Source organism: Pelophylax lessonae, assembly GCF_965119305.1.
Source record: "Pelophylax lessonae genome assembly, chromosome: 9".
Lineage (NCBI taxonomy): Eukaryota > Metazoa > Chordata > Amphibia > Anura > Ranidae > Pelophylax > Pelophylax lessonae.
Window position 1 is genome coordinate 103,782,917 of NC_138776.1, and position 18,543 is coordinate 103,801,459.

General features: G+C 44.8%; 1 protein-coding gene across 1 annotated transcript; it reads right to left on the bottom strand.

Annotated features, from left to right (window-relative positions):
- Positions 1 to 223: 223 nt before the first annotated feature.
- On the bottom strand, positions 224 to 14,814 carry LOC309564250 (uncharacterized protein; the record flags this gene model as incomplete). The annotated part of the gene is made up of 2 exons (XM_082268875.1): positions 224 to 359; positions 14,252 to 14,814. The coding sequence occupies 2 exons, from the start codon at positions 14,812 to 14,814 to the stop codon at positions 224 to 226; spliced, it is 699 nt and encodes a 232-aa protein (XP_082125001.1).
- Between the last annotated feature and the right edge of the window lie 3,729 nt (positions 14,815 to 18,543).

Genomic DNA, 18,543 nt, shown 5'->3' on the forward strand with positions numbered 1-18,543 from the left:
TGTGGATGGACAGAGGAAGGGGAGGGTGGAGTATAAGTATAAGGTTCTCCTTCTTCTATAAAGGGAGAGGAGGCCAGCTGTTAGCTTCCCTGCTGAGAAAAGTGAACAAAGGCTTGATTGGGACAGTGAGCAGACAGGTCTACAGGCAGGAGACCGGAAGACTAAAAGGGGTAAACAGCTGCTCCTTGTGTCCAGTCAACCTAGAAGGCATGTGTTAAAGGTGTCACCTGATAAGGTCTGTGAAGATCCATGTGAAATCAGGAAGGCCAGGACTGGAGTGAGACACAATGGTTTGCAGCCTAACGTGATTCTTCAACAACATCCCAGCACAGCACATGTCGTGGCCAGTGGCAGTACACCTAAATTAGAAGAGTTAGGTACCCTGTTAGATGTGGTAGCTGACCCTCAGGGAGTAGGCTTAGGACTTCAGCTGAAATCACCTTTCTTCTCCCTCCAGATACCTATGTTGCAGGCAGTGCTTACAGTATACTGTGTCAGGGTCATGGAAAAACCTGGGAGGGCACACCATCGTGTCCACGAGGTGGGGCTGGATGTCACCAGAAGTCCTGGTCTCCAAAAGGGATCAGAAGACTAGGCTTTGTGGAGCCCTTAAAAAAACTGAATGCCAGCCCTGCGGTTGTGGCCTACCCCATGCCAAGAAGCCATGAGGTGGCCACTGGCCACTGTCTAACCATTATGAACCTGAGTAGGGGGGCATGGATCAAACCCTCTAACCTGGAAGGCTCTTGTGCAGTGACCTGCTTTAGGGGCCTGGTAGTGTTTGGCTCTGTCTGGATGGAACACCCAGGGCTCCAGTGTGCAGTATTAAACAATCTGGCAGGACCTAGTTTGACCTTTTCAAGCAGTAACTGTCAGATGGGCAACAAAGTGGTTTGGTACTGGGAACAGCAGGGGGAAGTAGGCACCCAGAGATCTGGAACTGGGAAGGTTGCAGCTATCAGGGCCTGGCCTACTCCTCAGACCAAAATATTGGCTACGTCATTCCTGGGTACAGCTGGCTACAGTAGAATGCTGGGATACAACTATAGTGGCTCAGCTGAACCCGTGAATGGCCGATACATTGGGAAACTGACTAAAATGACATCCTTGATGCCAGCGTGTAAGAAGGACTGTCCCGCCCTGGCGGAAGTACTGGCCCAGCGCACCTGGGACACAGTCCCCAAAATTCAACTGTTCGGTCCTGGCACACACTGATGCCAATACCTTTGGGTCAGGTGCAGCCCTGGGCCAGATGCATGAGAAAGGAGAGAAATATCTCATCCTCTACCTATGCAGGAAGGCACCTTCTAGACAGTTAACATATGCCATCCTTGAACAGAGGTGTCTTGTGATCGGGTGGGCACCACGGAAGCTGCCACGTTATCCAGGTGGTTACATCCGACTGGTACTCACCCATCAAAAACTACTTTGTTGGCCAAACTGTGTTGCTAGGGAGAACAAGAAATTAGAGAGCGGCGCCAGCTTAGTATAGTACAAGTTTATTTAACACTGTTAAAATTGGTGTCTCACTGTCCGAGGTTGGGTGAGACCGGTACACAAAGACTGTTAGGGTCATCCATCTTCCTCTTCCAGGGTAGTGGTCATAGGAGAAGGTGGTGAGGTTCCAGAGGTATAGCCGAGCCGCTGTGGGGCTGCTAGTTGTCACTGGCCGCAGCAGAGCATGCACAACAGGGCTCCGGCTGCCGACTTCTGATCCCTGATGACATCACTTCCTGGCAGGAGAAAAATAGGGGTTGCACGCGTTCAGAGCATCCGTGCTCCTTCGTCAGGCGATGGGAGTGTCTCAGGTGGGGCAGGGAATTTATACCCTGTTGCCGGACTAATTGCAAAGACATCTGTCTGTGGGGGGGGCGGAGCCAAAAGACTCCAAGAAAGTCATCTCAGTAAAAACACAATTGGGGATACATGTCTCTAGGAAATCCATAAAAGTACATAAAAATACATGATGGTATTACATAAAAGAGGACTTATAAGAATAAATCCCATAAAAACAATACTGACATGGCCATGGGGAAAATAGATCGGTAATGTGTGTATACATCTACATGAAAAAACGGTATTGGAGGGAAAAAATAAAAATAGAAATAAATGTAAAGATAAAAAAAAAAAAATTATATAAACATAAAAATAAAAATATATAAATAAAAATAAAAATAAAAATAAATGTAAATAAAAATAAAAATAAACATAAAAATAAACATGAAAATAAAAGTAAAAATAAAGATAATAATAAAAATGAAAAAATAAAAATAAAATAAAAATAAAAATGAAAATGAGAATAGAATACACACACATATATATATATATATATATATATATATATATATATATATATATATACACATACATATACACATATACATATATAAAAAAAATATATATATATAAGGTCCGTATAGTACGGCCTACATAAAGTAGGTTGCAGGGGCACACGAGGCAATAGATGACATATTCCGTCGAACAAGTGTAGAAGTCAGTGAGGTGATGGGTTTTTCCATTGTTTGTGAATTCCTTTAGACCGTGTCTCACATGTTTGCATGTTAAGCACCTGGTCTTACAACATTTGTACATTCCCTTGATTTGGAGAAAGGAGGTGAGTGATGAGTTAGTTTTTGGTCTAATGGAGCGGACCTGGCTTGGTGCTATTAGAGTTTTGAGGTTTTTTGCGCGCCTGTATGAAAAACGGGGGCGCCTGGTGAGGTCTGCACGTAGGTAAGTGTCTTCCTTTAGGATTGCCCAATGTTTATGGAAAATGCGTTCCATGTGCTTGAATTTACTGTGAAACTGGGTAGTGAATCGTGCAGAGGTGGGATGATTGTTTATTTTCCGTGTATACTCCGCTCTACTTTTCTTTAGATCTTCATGCAGGTAGTGGTCAGAGGCTTTTGTTATGAGTTCTTCAGGATAGCCCTTTTCAAGAAATTTCTGTTTGAGTAGTGTTCCATGGTGGAGATATGTTTGGGACTGAGTGCAATTGTGTTTAAGGCGGCAATATTGGCTCTTTGGTATATTCTGAATCCATCTGGGGTGGTGACAGCTATTGTAGTGCAGGTATGAATTTCCAGCGGTGGGTTTGTAACGTAATTCTGAGCACTGATTGTATTATCATGATGGTATAACTCGAGGTCCAAGAAAGTAAGTTTTTCGGCATCTGAGACTGATGTGAAGGAAAGCCCCATCTGGTTGTTATTGCAGTGTTCGAGAAATGGTGGTATGAGGGAGGCTGGGCCATCCCAGATGATAACTATATCGTCGATATATCGACCGAAGAAGATGAGATGAGAAGCAAAGGGATTGTTGTGCCAAATGTATTGCTGCTCCCAGTAGCCCATAGTTAAGTTGGCGTAACTGGGGGCAAAATTGGCCCCCATGGCCGTGCCTTTGATTTGGGTGTAGAACTCGCCATTAAACTCGAAGTAATTGTGGGTGAGACAATATTCTATGAGATCCAGGAGAAAGTGTGTTTGCCGGGGATTGAGTGCAGATTCATCATTCAAGAAGAAACGTACGGCCTGAAGTCCAATGTGATGTGGTATAGATGTATAGAGAGACTACGTCCAAAGATAGCCAGAGATATGATGGTTGCCATGGGTAAGAGGATAATAGGTCCAGTAGATTGATGCCATCCTTAACATATGACGGAAGTTGTTGGACTATCAGTTGAAGGAAATGGTCGATATAGAAGGAAAAATAACTGGAGACACTCTCAATGGCTGCAATGATGGGTCTGCCCGGGGGATGAAGGGGATCTTTATGGATCTTGGGGAGATGATAAAAATATGGCCTATGGTAAAAGTCATGTTTGAGAAATGACACTTCTGTGGAGGTGATGACATTGTCCTTTGCCGCTTTTTCAATGAGGGAATGAGCTTCCACTTTGAATTCGGGCAAGGGGTCACTGGTGAGTTTTAAGTAGGTGGAGCTATCGGACAGAAGCCTGATGGATTCTTTAATGTAGTCAGCTTTATTTTGAACGACCAGGCTACCACCTTTATCCGCTGATTTTATGATGATATTTGGGTTTTTCATGAGTTCCTTTAAAGCTGATTTTTCCATAGGTGTTAGATTGGAGGCAGGGTGTGTTTGGTCATGGGATGATTGGCACATGCGGCGTATATCAGCGTGGACCACTTGGTAGAAGCTTTGGATGTACGGACCTTTAGCAAATGTGGGGTAAAAAACTGATTTGGGCCGAAACGTAGTATGCTGTATGGGTGGGGAACCAGGTAGGTTTTGAGAAAGAATGGAGACGTAATCATCAGTATCGCAAGTGTATAGATCTTCTAAATTCTCTAGAGCCTGTAGTTCTTGTGTATTGAAATTATAGTTCTGTTCAGTGGTGGGAGAACTGTCAGTATCATCTATATTGGGTATTGGTGATTCCTTTATACTGTTTTTGTTTTTGTTAGCTTGAATATGGAAGAAGCGTTGCACCGTAAGGTTCCGTATGAATCTGTTCAGATCTAGGAAAAGGGTGAATGGATTGGGAGCAGCTGTAGGCGCAAAAGTGAGTCCTCGGGCTAAGAGGGATTCTTCAGATGTGGAGAGGGGGTGGTTGGAGATGTTGAAGATTTTCATAGTCTGCGTGACTTTTCTGGTCTGTCCGTGTCTACGTTTTCCCCCTCTTCTACCTCTGCGATGAATTTTCTTTTTGAGCAGGGTAGGGGGGTTTGTACTAAAAAAGACTGGGGGGAAGAGGGAGCTGGTAAGCTTATAGGGGGTGTGTTGGGTGTAGCATTAGGGGGCTCCTGTGATTGGGGAACCGAGTACACTCCTGTGGTAGGAGGGTCAGTGGTTAATACATGGTATTGCTTGTCCTCTGTTCCTGAGCTGGTTTGGTTGGGTGGGCTGGGTTCAGATGTATGGTGTTGTTGAGCTGTGGGCATGATATGCTGTTGCCCAGTATTGTCAAGTGGATGGGGTGTGCTGGAATCTATTTTTGATCTGGTAGCCTTTTTGCTCCTTTGGCGAGGGACTTCTGCTTGACGACTGCATGGTGTAGAGCAAGGTTGGGATGGAATAAGGGGTTTAGGGGGGTCCTTTCCACGTGGTGGTAGGTTGCTGGAAGAACAATTGATCTGTTTGGATGATGTACATACCCTCTTGAGTAGCGAGGGTGTGGGAACAGGGCGACAGTCCATGAGGGGGACTGGGCCTATAGCGGTGGTGGATGGGAGGGAAGATTGTGTGGATTGCCGGCTGACAGGGCGACAGTCCATGAGAGGGACTGGGCCTGTGGCGGTAGTGAGAGGGGGGGACTGTGTGGATTTCCAATTGAAAACTTTTTTCTGAGCATAGTCATCTATATCCCTTCGTATTTTCTGCAATTTGTTTCGAAGGAGGGAATCTTCTAGAAATTTTGTGTTTAATTTAAGTTTTCTGAGCCAAGAAGATGGAAATGGATAAAAGTCTTTTTGGAGGGAAGAAATTAGCGTTTGAGTTTTGGAGATGAAGGAATGGTATTGGGCTTCTCTCTGTGTGATAATAATGGACATCCATTTACGTGTGCAGAATTCTGATATGTGGAACCATTCTCGATCCAATTCTTCACTCAAGAATGGACAATTTTTTAAGACCCTAAGGCCTCTAGGGGTGATGTGGTTATTGAGATATTCTTGAAGGAAGAACCTATCCCACCATTGCATATTGGCCTTATGAATAAGGTCCTCTATTTTGCGAAATTTTGTACATAATAGGCGATATTGGGGTCTGGGGATGGAGGCCTGATTTTGGAAAAAAGTCGATGGGAAAAGCATGTATAGTTCGTCAAGTATAGTGTACTTGGCGGACTCTAGGTGTTCAATGATATCCATGTTGGGAAGGAAAAAAAAAAAAAAAAAACACACAAAAAAAAAAAACACAAAAAAAATAAATAAAAAAAACCACAAAAAAAAAATAAAAAAAAATAAAAAAAAGGGGGGGGGGGGGGGGAGGGAAGGAAGGAAGGGACACACGAACTCAGGGGAGGAGAAGGAAAAGGTAGTGAAGACTGGTATAAATTTTACTATGTAAGAGATGGTGGTGAGATACTGGAAGTGATCTCTGATAGTACCTTACATAAAAACAAGATATATCTCATACATAAAGCATACAACATATAAATATACACACATATATACATATGGTGAAAAGTAAGGAAATAAAAGCAATACCATGTGGGAAAATGCATGAATATATATAAATGATATTGCAAAAGAGACTGAGCAATAATGCAAAAAGGGGACTGAGATGAATATACTCCGTTGCTGTAAGCTTTGTTTAAAAACTGTCACTTGAAGAAAAACAAATTGTTTTTATGAAAGAAATCACGGCATGAAGTTTTCATGTGCCAATATTATAAAATGTCATAAAAAGATGAAACATCCAATAGTTCAAGAGAAATGGGGTGGGAGAGGGAAAGGGAGGGGGTGGGAGATCACTGGTATACAGGTGTACCAATAGGATTAGAGGCAGCTCATGAAAGTTCTCCACGCTTCAGCCGGCTGCCGCGGACTATAGCTTCCCTACAGTACCAAACTTTGTCCCCCCCCCCCCACGCAGCCCCATAACCCCCCCCTCCCATCCACCCACATTCCTTGTACCATCTTGGGATATTAGAAGAGCGCCATGACACCCCCCACTTTCATGTCTTTGCTAGGGAGAACAACTCACTAGAGGGAACCCGGTTCTCCAGCAATGCAATCAGATCAGACCGCACAAAGGTAGATGCCTTAGCAAGGTGGACCTGTGGGGCGACAAGCCAAGCCGGCAGCAGTTGGTTGCGTCAGGAGGGAAATTGCAGTTCCGTCCCATGCAACCACCTGAGGGGGAGGTGTAATGATATAAAAAACTGTAGCAAGCAGCCATGTTGTTTAGTTATCATAGGTAAGCCATGACAGTCTTGCAGAACAGTTACACATTGCCGCAGGGATATTGCCCCCTCTTTCCTCCTTTAACCACTTGCCTACTGGGCACTTTCACCCCCTTCCTATCCTAGCCAATATTCAGCTTTCAGCGCTCTCACACTTTGAATGACAATTGCGCGGTCATACTACACTGTACCCATATGAAATTTTTATCATTTTTTTTCACACAGATAGAGCTTTCTTTTGGTGGTATTTAATCATCTCTGGGTTTTTTATTTCTTACAAAAAAAAAAGAAAAAAGACAGAACATTTTTGTGATGGTGTTCACCATCACTGGAATTTAAGGACAGATGGGTGAGGGGTTGAATTGCTTCATTTTTGTCAGCAAGGTCAATTGTTCCCTTTGCCATGAGGTTTCTGAGCAGGAAGCCCATTCCTAATATGGTCATCCCAGGAAGTTCTGAGGAGCCGGACTGTCTGGGGGTGGCTCCCCATTCAACTATTGTCAGGTGGGCTAATGCTAATGACCGCACCTGTTGTCTGCTAAGGGAGGTATTGACACAGAGTAATGTGTATTCAGGGCTCGTTAGACAACCATTGTTCTGTGTCTGACTATTGTGTACATTGATTGCCCCCTGGGGCTTCTGTCTCCTTGCATTGGTCAAAGCTATCTGACCAATCCCTGTTGACTCATTTCAAGCCCTCATTTGAATGGATATTCCAATTTCTGTATAAAGTGTGCTGTGTTCTTCCAATAAATTGTCTTCCTGCTTGAACTTACATACAGCCTGCTTGGTGTTTTGTTCTAATGGATTCCGAACGGCACATAGCTGTAGTTCAGATCCCGGATCCTTGGTTGATCGAACCATCAGACGATGCGATCTGCAAGCTGACTGACTAGAAACAGAGGAGTGTCGGGAGAGCGGACAGGGCGAGCAAGGGTCTCGTCACATTGGTGGCAGCGGTGGGATTTGCTCTCCAGTTACCGGGACACTCCAAACCACCAGAGTCAATGACCAGCTATGCAGCATGCAGGAGAGCCACGCTGAAAGACTTACTTGAAAGCCGCAGAGGGACCGGTGGGACAAAGAACAAGGCCACCCTGATCAGTGAGCTAGCCGAGATGGATCAGAGGGATGGTGATGCAGGACCCCGGTCAGTTGAAGACTTTTTTCAGCAACGAGTTCGGGAGCGGTTGGCATTATATGGTGCTAACCCATCAGAGACCGCCATACAGAATGCCATTAGAGACATCCAGCTGCAGGATGAATGGCAAGAGAGGGAACGAGAGCGGCAACATGAGCAGAAAATGGCAGAAATACGTCAATCTGAGAAAACGCCTAAAGATGCAGCGACTGTCCGTAAGTTGCCCTTTCGGGCGTTCAAACTATTTAAGGAAGGAGAGGAGGAAATTGACGCATTCCTGCAGGACTTTGAGAGACTATGCCAGATACATGAAGTACTGTCCCAAGATTGGGTCATTTTACTGGCGAGTAATTTAACTGGCAGAGCGGCGGATGCATTTCGGGCCCTGGAGGACGAAGACGCTAAAGACTACGACCGGGTAAAAGAAGCTTTGCTAGCCCGATTTGCCATTACACCCGAAGCCAGCCGGATTAAGTTTCGAGAATCCCGGAAACAAACCAACACAACATACGTGGAGTGGGCACATCATATGCAGCGGAACCTTAAGAGCTGGTTCCAGGGAAGCCACGCTCATACCATAGAGGACATCACCCAGCTAGTACTATTAGAACAGTTTTTTAACCACACCCCTCCGGTAGTACGGGATTGGGTGCGAGATAAACAACCACAGACGGTACAACAAGCGGCTACTCTGGCCGATGAATATCTGGACTCTCGAAGGTCAGGCGAAAACGAGCACTATCCACTATCTCGGCCCAGTTTACCAGCCTCTAAGCCGACTTCAGTACCTCCGTGGTCTGCCTCGAGACCCCCAGCCCGACTCAACCCTCCTACCGGACCTAAGTGCTATACCTGTAACCAAACTGGTCATCTGCAACGACATTGCCCTAGCCAATCCACGAGGTATCGAGAGACTAATCATCCATCCAGACCAGCGGCTCATTGCTACCGGAATGAGCCCATCCATCGAGATGTTCAGGAAGAGTGCGGCGAACTTTTTGAAGTGGACCCTGTCCAAGCTGCTGCCAGAGATAATCGGCAGCACCATCGCCAGGCAGTATGGGTTAATGGGCAGCCAGCCCAGGGACTCAGCGATTCCGGGGCTACGATTACCCTCATCCAGCCTCACATGATTCCCCAGTCAGCCCGGACCGGCCAGACTATTGCAGTCAGGGTAGCAGGGGGCCAGGTGCTACGTTTATCCACCGCCCAAGTCCGCTTGGATTGGGGCTCAGGGGAGCGATATGTGCGAGTGGGATTGCTACGCGAGTTACCCGCAGAAGTACTTTTGGGAAATGATTTGGGCCATTTAACTTCCTCTTATGCCCCAGAGGCCACCATGGCCGGGACCTCCAGACGTCACAGCCACAGTCGCTCTCCCATGTCAAATCGAAGGCGGCATATAGGAAGTAGAGTACGTCCGGTAAATCCTGATCCTAACTGCTGTTTGGGCGTGTTTGGCCTAAGTCGTTACACAACGGAGCGAGATCTAAGAGAAGTTTTTTCAACATATGGTCCAATGGCTGATGTATCCATTGTGTATGATCGGCAGTCTAGGCGTTCCAGGGGTTTCGCGTTTGTCTGCTTTGAAAATGTTGAAGACGCAAAGGAGGCAAAAGAACATGCAAATGGCATGGAACTTGATGGAAGACACATACGTGTAGATTTCTCAATTACACAAAGGCCCCACACCCCTACACCAGGAATATACATGGGAATGCGGATGGGTTATCCCGGCAGACAGACCTAGAACCTTAAGACTACTTTTCCAACATCCTCGAGTTGACCCGTTCGGGGTCCCACTGTGGCTGTTGGACTGTTTACCCGGGGGAAGATATGTGATGGTGTTCACCATCACTGGAATTTAAGGACAGATGGGTGAGGGGTTGAATTGCTTCATTTTTGTCAGCAAGGTCAATTGTTCCCTTTGCCATGAGGTTTCTGAGCAGGAAGCCCATTCCTAATATGGTCATCCCAGAAAGTTCTGAGGAGCCGGACTGTCTGGGGGTGGCTCCCCATTCAACTATTGTCAGGTGGGCTAATGCTAATGACCGCACCTGTTGTCTGCTAAGGGAGGTATTGACACAGAGTAATGTGTATTCAGGGCTCGTTAGACAACCATTGTTCTGTGTCTGACTATTGTGTACATTGATTGCCCCCTGGGGCTTCTGTCTCCTTGCATTGGTCAAAGCTATCTGACCAATCCCTGTTGACTCATTTCAAGCCCTCATTTGAATGGATATTCCAATTTCTGTATAAAGTGTGCTGTGTTCTTCCAATAAATTGTCTTCCTGCTTGAACTTACATACAGCCTGCTTGGTGTTTTGTTCTAATGGATTCCGAACGGCACATAGCTGTAGTTCGGATCCCGGATCCTTGGTTGACCAAACCATCAGACGATGCGATCTGCAAGCTGACTGACTAGAAACAGAGGAGTGTCGGGAGAGCGGACAGGGCGAGCAAGGGTCTCGTCACAATTTTGAAAAAAAAAAAAAAAGTTTTTCTTATTTTCGGTCAGTAAATTTTGAAAATAAATAAATTTTTCTCCTTCACTGATGTGTGCTGATGAGGCGGCACTGATGGGCACTGATAGGCTGCACTGATGGGCACTGATGAGGTGGCACTTATGGGCACTGATGAGGTGGCACTGATGAGGAGGTACTAATATGCCGCACTGATGAGCACTGATAGGCGGCACTGCTGATAGGCAGCACTGATGAGCACTGATAGGTGGCACTGATGAGCACTGAGAGGTGGCACTGCTGGGCACTGAGAGGTGGCACTGCTGAGCACTGAGAGGTGGCACTGCTGGACACTGATGGGTGGCACTGATGGACACTGACGGGTGGCACCGATGAGCACTGATGGGCGGCACTGATGAGCACTGATGGGCACCACCATCAGTGCCCACACTCAGTGCCCATAGTGCTGCCAGTCAGTGCTCATCAGTGCCTAGATGAGCAGGCACTGATGGGCACTGACTGGCAGCACTATGGACACTGATTGTGGGCACTGATGGGGGGCACTGATGGAGGGCACCGTGGGCACTGATGGTGGGCACATTGTATTTTATTTACCTCTATTGTAAAAAGGGCACTGGTGATCAGTGCCCTGATTACATTTTTCTGTGTCCCCGAATGGCTGATCGGCTCTGCTCCTTCCTCACACTGCAGTCTCTGTGTGAGGAAGGAGAGCTGGCGATGAGAAATGTACTCATATGTTTACATATGAGATCATCTCTCATTGCATGGGCCTATCACGTGGTAAATGGCCGCTGTGATTGGCCATTTACCACGATCTGTGATTGGCTGTGTCCAAGGGACACGGCCGACACAGATTTTCCCCCGATGCGCGCTCGCAGGAGCGCGTGGGGAGCCTGTTTCTGGGAGGCCATTTACAGACGGCCTCCCGGAAATTCGAGTCCGCGCTGTAGCCGTCTTTCGGCTATAGCGCGGACCGGAAGAAGTTAATTTATAGAATGCACAGGTTTTACACTTCAAAAGAGCAGTTATCTCAACTCAGAGACATCAGAAACTAGCGCTTAGGCCTGTCAGAGCTGTAAACAGCTAATTGAGTCCTGGCAGGATGTCTGTTTCTGCTGTCCAAGCCTATCGTAAATCTATGACCAAATCCATTAGGGATGCCCAGAACTAATGAGGATTGTAAAAGATCAGAGCGCTCTGCCCAATTCAGAACCTAACAAATCCACACACGATTCATAAACTCAGACAGGAACATAAAACATTAAGAATTAGTATATATGTGAATGAGAAATGTTGTACTGAAAGAAATAAGGTCATACATGACCACACTAGCACATATAGAAGGGAAGATAGCTGTCAGATATTCCCTGGGTGACAAGTTTATCTGGAAAAAAATGACAAGTGGCGCAAAAACGAATAGCACTACATTAAAAAGTAGTCCATATAGTAGCACATGGGGGCTACCATAAAGTCTTAGATGGAATCAGGAAACAGGAAACAGTCCATACGCTCAGGGCCAGCCCGTTAGGGTGCGGAAGCGATCTCCAGACATAGACAGAATCAAAGAGAGAAAACAGGCACCTCTGAGTAAAGACTGTGATTTTAATGGGCAAACAATAGTAAAAACTTACATCGGGGTAAGTAATAACAGACAAGGTTTAGGGTCACCGCTGGGGATCTGCAGTCATCTCCGCTCTTCCTGTTCCTGTCCAGCAGGAAATGGAGGGTGTCACGGGCGTGAGATGGAGGCTTGGACCGCAGGATGGAACGCAGAGTGACTGTGTTGCACTTCCACAGGATCTTCCGGCGTGATGGCGTCGCGTTTCCGAGCATGCGCACTGCGGTGGGATACCAGCGCGCGCTCCTTTTTCAAATCAGATGGTAAGGAGGGGAAGAACGGACCAATTTATGTGCTCAGGAACAGTGTCCTCTAGTGGGGGAATTACTGAAGTGCTGTCTAGATTGATTACCATTGTTCTACAAGTTCTACATGAACTTAGGGTCCCTCTAGAGGTCAGAAAGGTGTACAATAGCAACTTGCAGTAATATAGGTCTGATACAATACATGAAATGACATTTGTAATGAAAATATATACATTGAAAACAGGACTATATAAAATATGGCTGGGGGAAAGGTGAAAACACAGGGAAAATAAGATAAATGAATAAAAATAAAAATAATGACAAGGATAATGGGAGGAAAAGATGGGGAAAAAAATATCCAATGAGAAAAAAATATATAGATACATATAATGGAAAAAGAAAGTGTCACAAGTTAACCTGTAGTTTGTTTGTATCTCTTACCTCCTTGCTGCTATCTTCACATGTGGTGTTTGGCTTCTCTGTTCTCCTATGGGCGTCGCCTGCTCCACTGTGGGTTATATCCTTTTCCTGTCTATTACTTCCTGGGTCACCTCCCTGTGTGCTTCCCTATATATACACATGCTCAGTGCACTGCTCCTTGCTTGAGCAACATCACTGTTCTCTGAGCTCCCATCCGTGTATCCCTTGGCTATTGTATCTGATTTCCTGTGTACCGACCGACTCGGTACTGAGCTGGGGATCTATAAGGGCTCACTACCACAGACTCGCTGACAGAAAGGGGTGATGGATAACGATAGTTATAAAATAGGAATTAAAGATAAAAAAATATATATAAATATATGTATATTGTTGGAATGGATAAAAATAAAAATAACAACTGGAAAATATATGTGTAAATAAATGTATAATAAAAAATTATAATATATATATATATATATATATATATATATACACAAATATATAATAGGGAGAGTTATGGTAGTGCAGTGCATGGATGGGATGGGATGATGATGAGTCTCTTGCTGGAAAGTGTGTGAAATATGGAATGGATAAACATGTGGTGGGAGCAGAAGATATTCTCTTAGTTATAATGAATGGGGAAGTATTGGCAATGGGAAAGAAGGGGGGGATATATATATGTAGACATATGAACCTATGACCAGAGTTAAGGGCTATGTAGGGTACCGGGGGTGAGACCTGAAGGGATTGATTATAAGATGGTGGATACATCTAATTCTTCGTTGATCCCATTGGGCGAAAGTGTGTTTAAAGAATGAATCCAAAAAGTTTCACGTTCACATAGATTGTGAAATCTTTCAGCTTCAGGGAGATCTTTAGGTATTTGCTCTATGATCCATACCTCAATGTCTGTGGTGGATTTTCCATGATGCATGAGAAAATGGCGGGGGACACTATGTTTGTCCTTTCCTTCCTCTATTTTCCTCCTGTGTTCCCCAAATCTTTGTCGAAGGGGGCGGATAGTACGTCCTACGTATAGGAGGTTGCAAGGACAACTGAGGCAGTAGACTACAAAATCAGACGAACAATTATAGAAGTCATCAAGGTTATATGTTTTATTTTGAGTGTGGAATTGTTTTTACCATGTTTAACATGTGCACAGGTTTTGCACAAGGACTTGTTGCACCGATACATGCCTTTTAAGGGTATAAGGCACGTCCTAGGGGTGACATCCCTGATGGTTTTTAGTTTGCTGGGTGCAATTTTATTTTTCAGGTTGGGTGCCTTTCTATATGTGACTCTGGGTATGCTCGGAAGGACTGATTTGAGATATGGATCCTCCAAGAGTATAGGCCAGTGTTTGCGAAGGATCTGTTCCATTTTTTTTTGTGTTCGTAATTAAATTTGGTAGTGAAACGGATGGATTGATCAAATGTGTCTTGGGATTTGGCTGGAGGGGGGTCTGTAAGATACATGTGATATGCTTGATCTACCAGGTGGGCCGGATAACCTTTGTCCAATAATTTTGCTTTCAGGAGATGACTTTCAGCTACGTAGTCATCGTGTCTGGTACAATTGTGCCTTAACCGGCAAAATTGTCCCTTGGGGATATTGTTGGTCCATTTGTTATAGTGACAACTCTTAAAGTGCAGAAGGGAGTTACCTGCAGTGGGTTTAGAGTAGTTCTTAGCATGAATTTGATTTCCTATATAATAAAGTTCAAGGTCCAGAAAAGCAAGTCGTTCAGAGTTGATGACATGGGTAAATGTTAAACCGTGGGGATTGTAGTTGCAGATTATGAGGATATTATCTATGTACCTGCCATAGAAGATAAGATGTTTGGAGTATGGGTTGTTGTGCCATATTTTTTGGAATTCCCATAGACCCATGGCTAGGTTCGCGTAGGATGGTGCAAAATTTGCTCCCATGGCTGTTCCATTAATTTGTAGGTAAAATTGGTCGTTACATTTAAAATAGTTATGGGTGAGGCAAAATTTTGTACATTCGGAGATGAAATGGGCTTGTTTTGGACTCATGTAAGGATCATGATGGAGAAAATGATTTAAGGCTGTGAGACCAAAATGGTGTGGGATGGATGTATACAGTGAATTGATATTCAAAGACATCCAAGTGTAACTAGGTTCCCATGTGTAGGAAGATAGTAGTTCCAAAAGGTGGGTACCGTCTCTAATGTAGGACGGTAAGCTTTGGGCTAGAGGTTGGAGGAATTGATCTATGTAGAGGGAGAGACCAGAGGTAATACTCTCCATGGATGCGATAATTGGACGGCCTGGGGGGTGGGTGAGGTTTTTGTGAATCTTGGGAATATGGTAAAAATATGGGGTGCGATAGAACATCGTATTGAGGAAGGTGGCTTCATTGGAGCCTATAATTTTAGTTTCAACGGCATGGTCGATGATGACTTTGAGGTCAAGTTTGTACTCAGGAAGAGGGTCTTAATGGAGTGGTGTGTAGGTGTTGGAATCAGCCAGTAGTCTTTCAGCCTCCTGGATATAAAAATCTTGATCAAGGAGGGCAATACCTCCTCCTTTATTGGCACTTTTGATAATGACATCATGGTTATTGATCCAACATAGTGTCCCCCGCCATTTTCTCATGCATCACGGAAAATCCACCACAGACCTTGAGGTATGGATCATAGAGCAAATACCTAAAGATCTCCCTGAAGCTGAAAGATTTCACAAACTATGTGAATGTGAAACTTTTTGGATTTATTCTTCAAACACACTTTCGCCCAATGGGATCAACAAAGAATTAGATGTATCCACCATCTTATAATCAGTCTCCTCAGGTCTCACCCCCGGTACCCTACATAGCCCAGAGACTCATCATCATCCCATCCCATCCATGCACTGCACTACCATAACTCTCCCTATTATACATTTGTATATATATATATATATATATATATATATATATATATATATATTATTATCATTTTTTATTATACATTTTTTACACATATATTTTCCAGTTGTTATTTTTATTTTTATCCATTCCAACAATACACATATATTTATATATATATGTTTTTTATCTTTAATTCTTATTTTATAACTATTATTGTTATCCATCACTCCTTTCTATTTCCATTATATGTATCTATATATTATTTTCTCATTATATATTTTTTTTCCCATCTTTTCCTCCCATTATCCTTGTCATTATTTTTATTTCTATTAATTTATCTTATTTACCCTGTCTTTTCACCTTTCCCACAGCCATCTTTTATATAGTCCTGTTTTCAATGTATATATTTTCATTACAAATGTCATTTCATGTATTGTATCAGACCTATATTACTGCAAGTTGCTATTGTACACCTTTCTGACCTCTAGAGGGACCCTAAGTTCATGTATAGTCATAACATAGAACAATGGTAATCAATCTAGACAGCACTTCAGTAATTCCCTCACTAGAGGACACTGTTCCTGAGCACATAAATTGGTCTGTTCTTCCCCTCCTTACCATCTGAATTGAAAAAGGAGCGCGCGCTGGTATCCCACCGCAGTGCGCATGCTCGGAAATGCGTTGTCATCACGCTGGAAGATCCTGTGGACGTGCAACACAGTCACCCTGGGTTCCATCCTGCGGTCCAAGCTTCCATCTCACGCCCGTGACACCCTCCATTTCCTGCCGGACAGGAACAGGAAGAGCGTAGATGACTGCAGATCCCCATCGGTGACCCTAAGCCCCAAGCCTCCACACGGATACCGGAAGGACCCACCTTGTCTGCTATTACTTACCCCGATGTAAGTTTTTACTATTGTTTGCCCATTAAAATCTTTACTCAGAGGCGCCTGTTTTCTCTCTTTGTTTCTGACGAGTTTATCTGAGCTACCCTGGTATAAAACTGTCTGTAGGGGAGAGACCTGATATTGTCATAAACTGCAGGACAGCCCATAGACACTCCGTTTTATTGGTCAGGGGCATCTGTCAACACCCCTTTGATCCCAGAGAAAAAGATGCCTAACCAGTTGAGAGAGTTTTCATGGTACCATCAAAGCAGGAACATCTGTCAAGTTTCAGAACTGATAACACCTGGCTCATCGACCGAACTCTGATAACACCCAGGACATTGACTGCAAGTATTCTTCCTCCTCAATTCTACCTTGTTTTTCTATTGCTGAATTATGTCTCTATTTCTTTGAAATACCCTTTTTTGACCTTTTCATTATTAAAACCATATTTAGAAAAGTGTTAACCTTGCCCCTAAGTTCTTAAGGCAAGCTAACAAAGAACCAGTCTCTTGAAGAGTGTTACACTAAAGGATAAATCCGTTGAATATACCTGTCTGTGGTTACAGTGTGTGTTACAGACCATTATTCTAAAATCATAATTGGTATTGCTAAAATTACGAGTTTCCCCAAAGTGGGTGGTGGCAGTTAAAGGGTTAATAGCTTAATTAGCCCAGTAACAATTGCTCTCAGCCGGCTGGCACATATACTGTGGTCCCGCTAGCTGTAAAATCTTTGTGCAGAGTGCAGCGGAGAGTGGCATTGTTACGTAAGTGACAGTGTGGTGTGAGATTGGATGGTCCTTTGTCACAAGTTAGTGAGAAGGGCAGGGATCTGATAACCCGCGTCGGTCACAGTGATAGCCACCAAAAAAGCCAATTTCTGAGACAGCGTAAGCATGGGAATTTCCCAGGTGTTTTCAAAGGGAGGCTTTTGGAGAACAGAGTATCAAGTTCAAATCCCACAGCGGTAGAGGAGACCGCACCAGTGGAGTCAGGTATCGAACCCCTTGAATGAAAGTACACACCAAGGAATGCTTAGCTAAGGGACACTGAAAGAAGACCACCATTTTTCTAGAGGTAAACTTCCTAGCCTTCACCACTGTCTGAATCACTGACCCAGGCAAACCTCTATTCTTCAGGACCTGGCTTTCAACAGCCAGGCCATCAAAGCCAGCGATTGTACTATATGGTGGAAGATCGGCCCTTGGGACTGCAGGCCCTCCCTGAGAGGCAGTCTCCAAGGGACCTAGGTGACCAATCACACCAGGTCGGCATACCAAGACTGGCAAGGCCATTCCAGGGCCACCAAACTGACCAGAATTCCTTCAGCCTTGATTCTGCACAGAAGCTGTGGAAAAAGCTTGAGAGGAGAGAAGCGTAGCTCAGACAATACTAACCCCATGGGGTCACCGGAGTGTCTGTGGTGTCTGCCAGAGAATCCCGTGATGTTGCCACAAATCTCAGTACCTTTCTGTTGAGCTTAGACACCAACAGATCCTTCTCCGCCACAGAGATATCAGAGGAAACACATCCAGATGAAGGGACCACTCCCCCCTGGTCCTACGCCTGAGATAGTCCGTCTGCCAATTTTCCACACCCGAAATGTGTACAATGGAGAGGGCCAGAATGAAGCATTCTGCCCACCAGAGAATGCCAACTAATCCCAGAGCCGCCAACACACTTTTTGTTCCGCCCTGGTGATTGACATAAGCCACTGCTGTGGCATTGTCTAACTGGAACTGGAGCCCCCCCCCCCCGGAGCCGATCCGTCCAGTGATCTAGGCACAGCCTGATTGCCCAAAGTTCCAAGACATTGTTCAGTGGTCTTGATTCCTCCAGTGTTCAACAACCCAGAGCAGAGCTCAGTTCCAGGACACCTCCCCACCCAGACAGACTGGCATCCATTATGACCACTGTCCATTTGAAAGGGAGAAAAGAAATGCCCTGCCGAAGAGTCGGAAAGTGAAGCCACCAGACCAGTCAAATCTGATTGTCCAGAGACTTT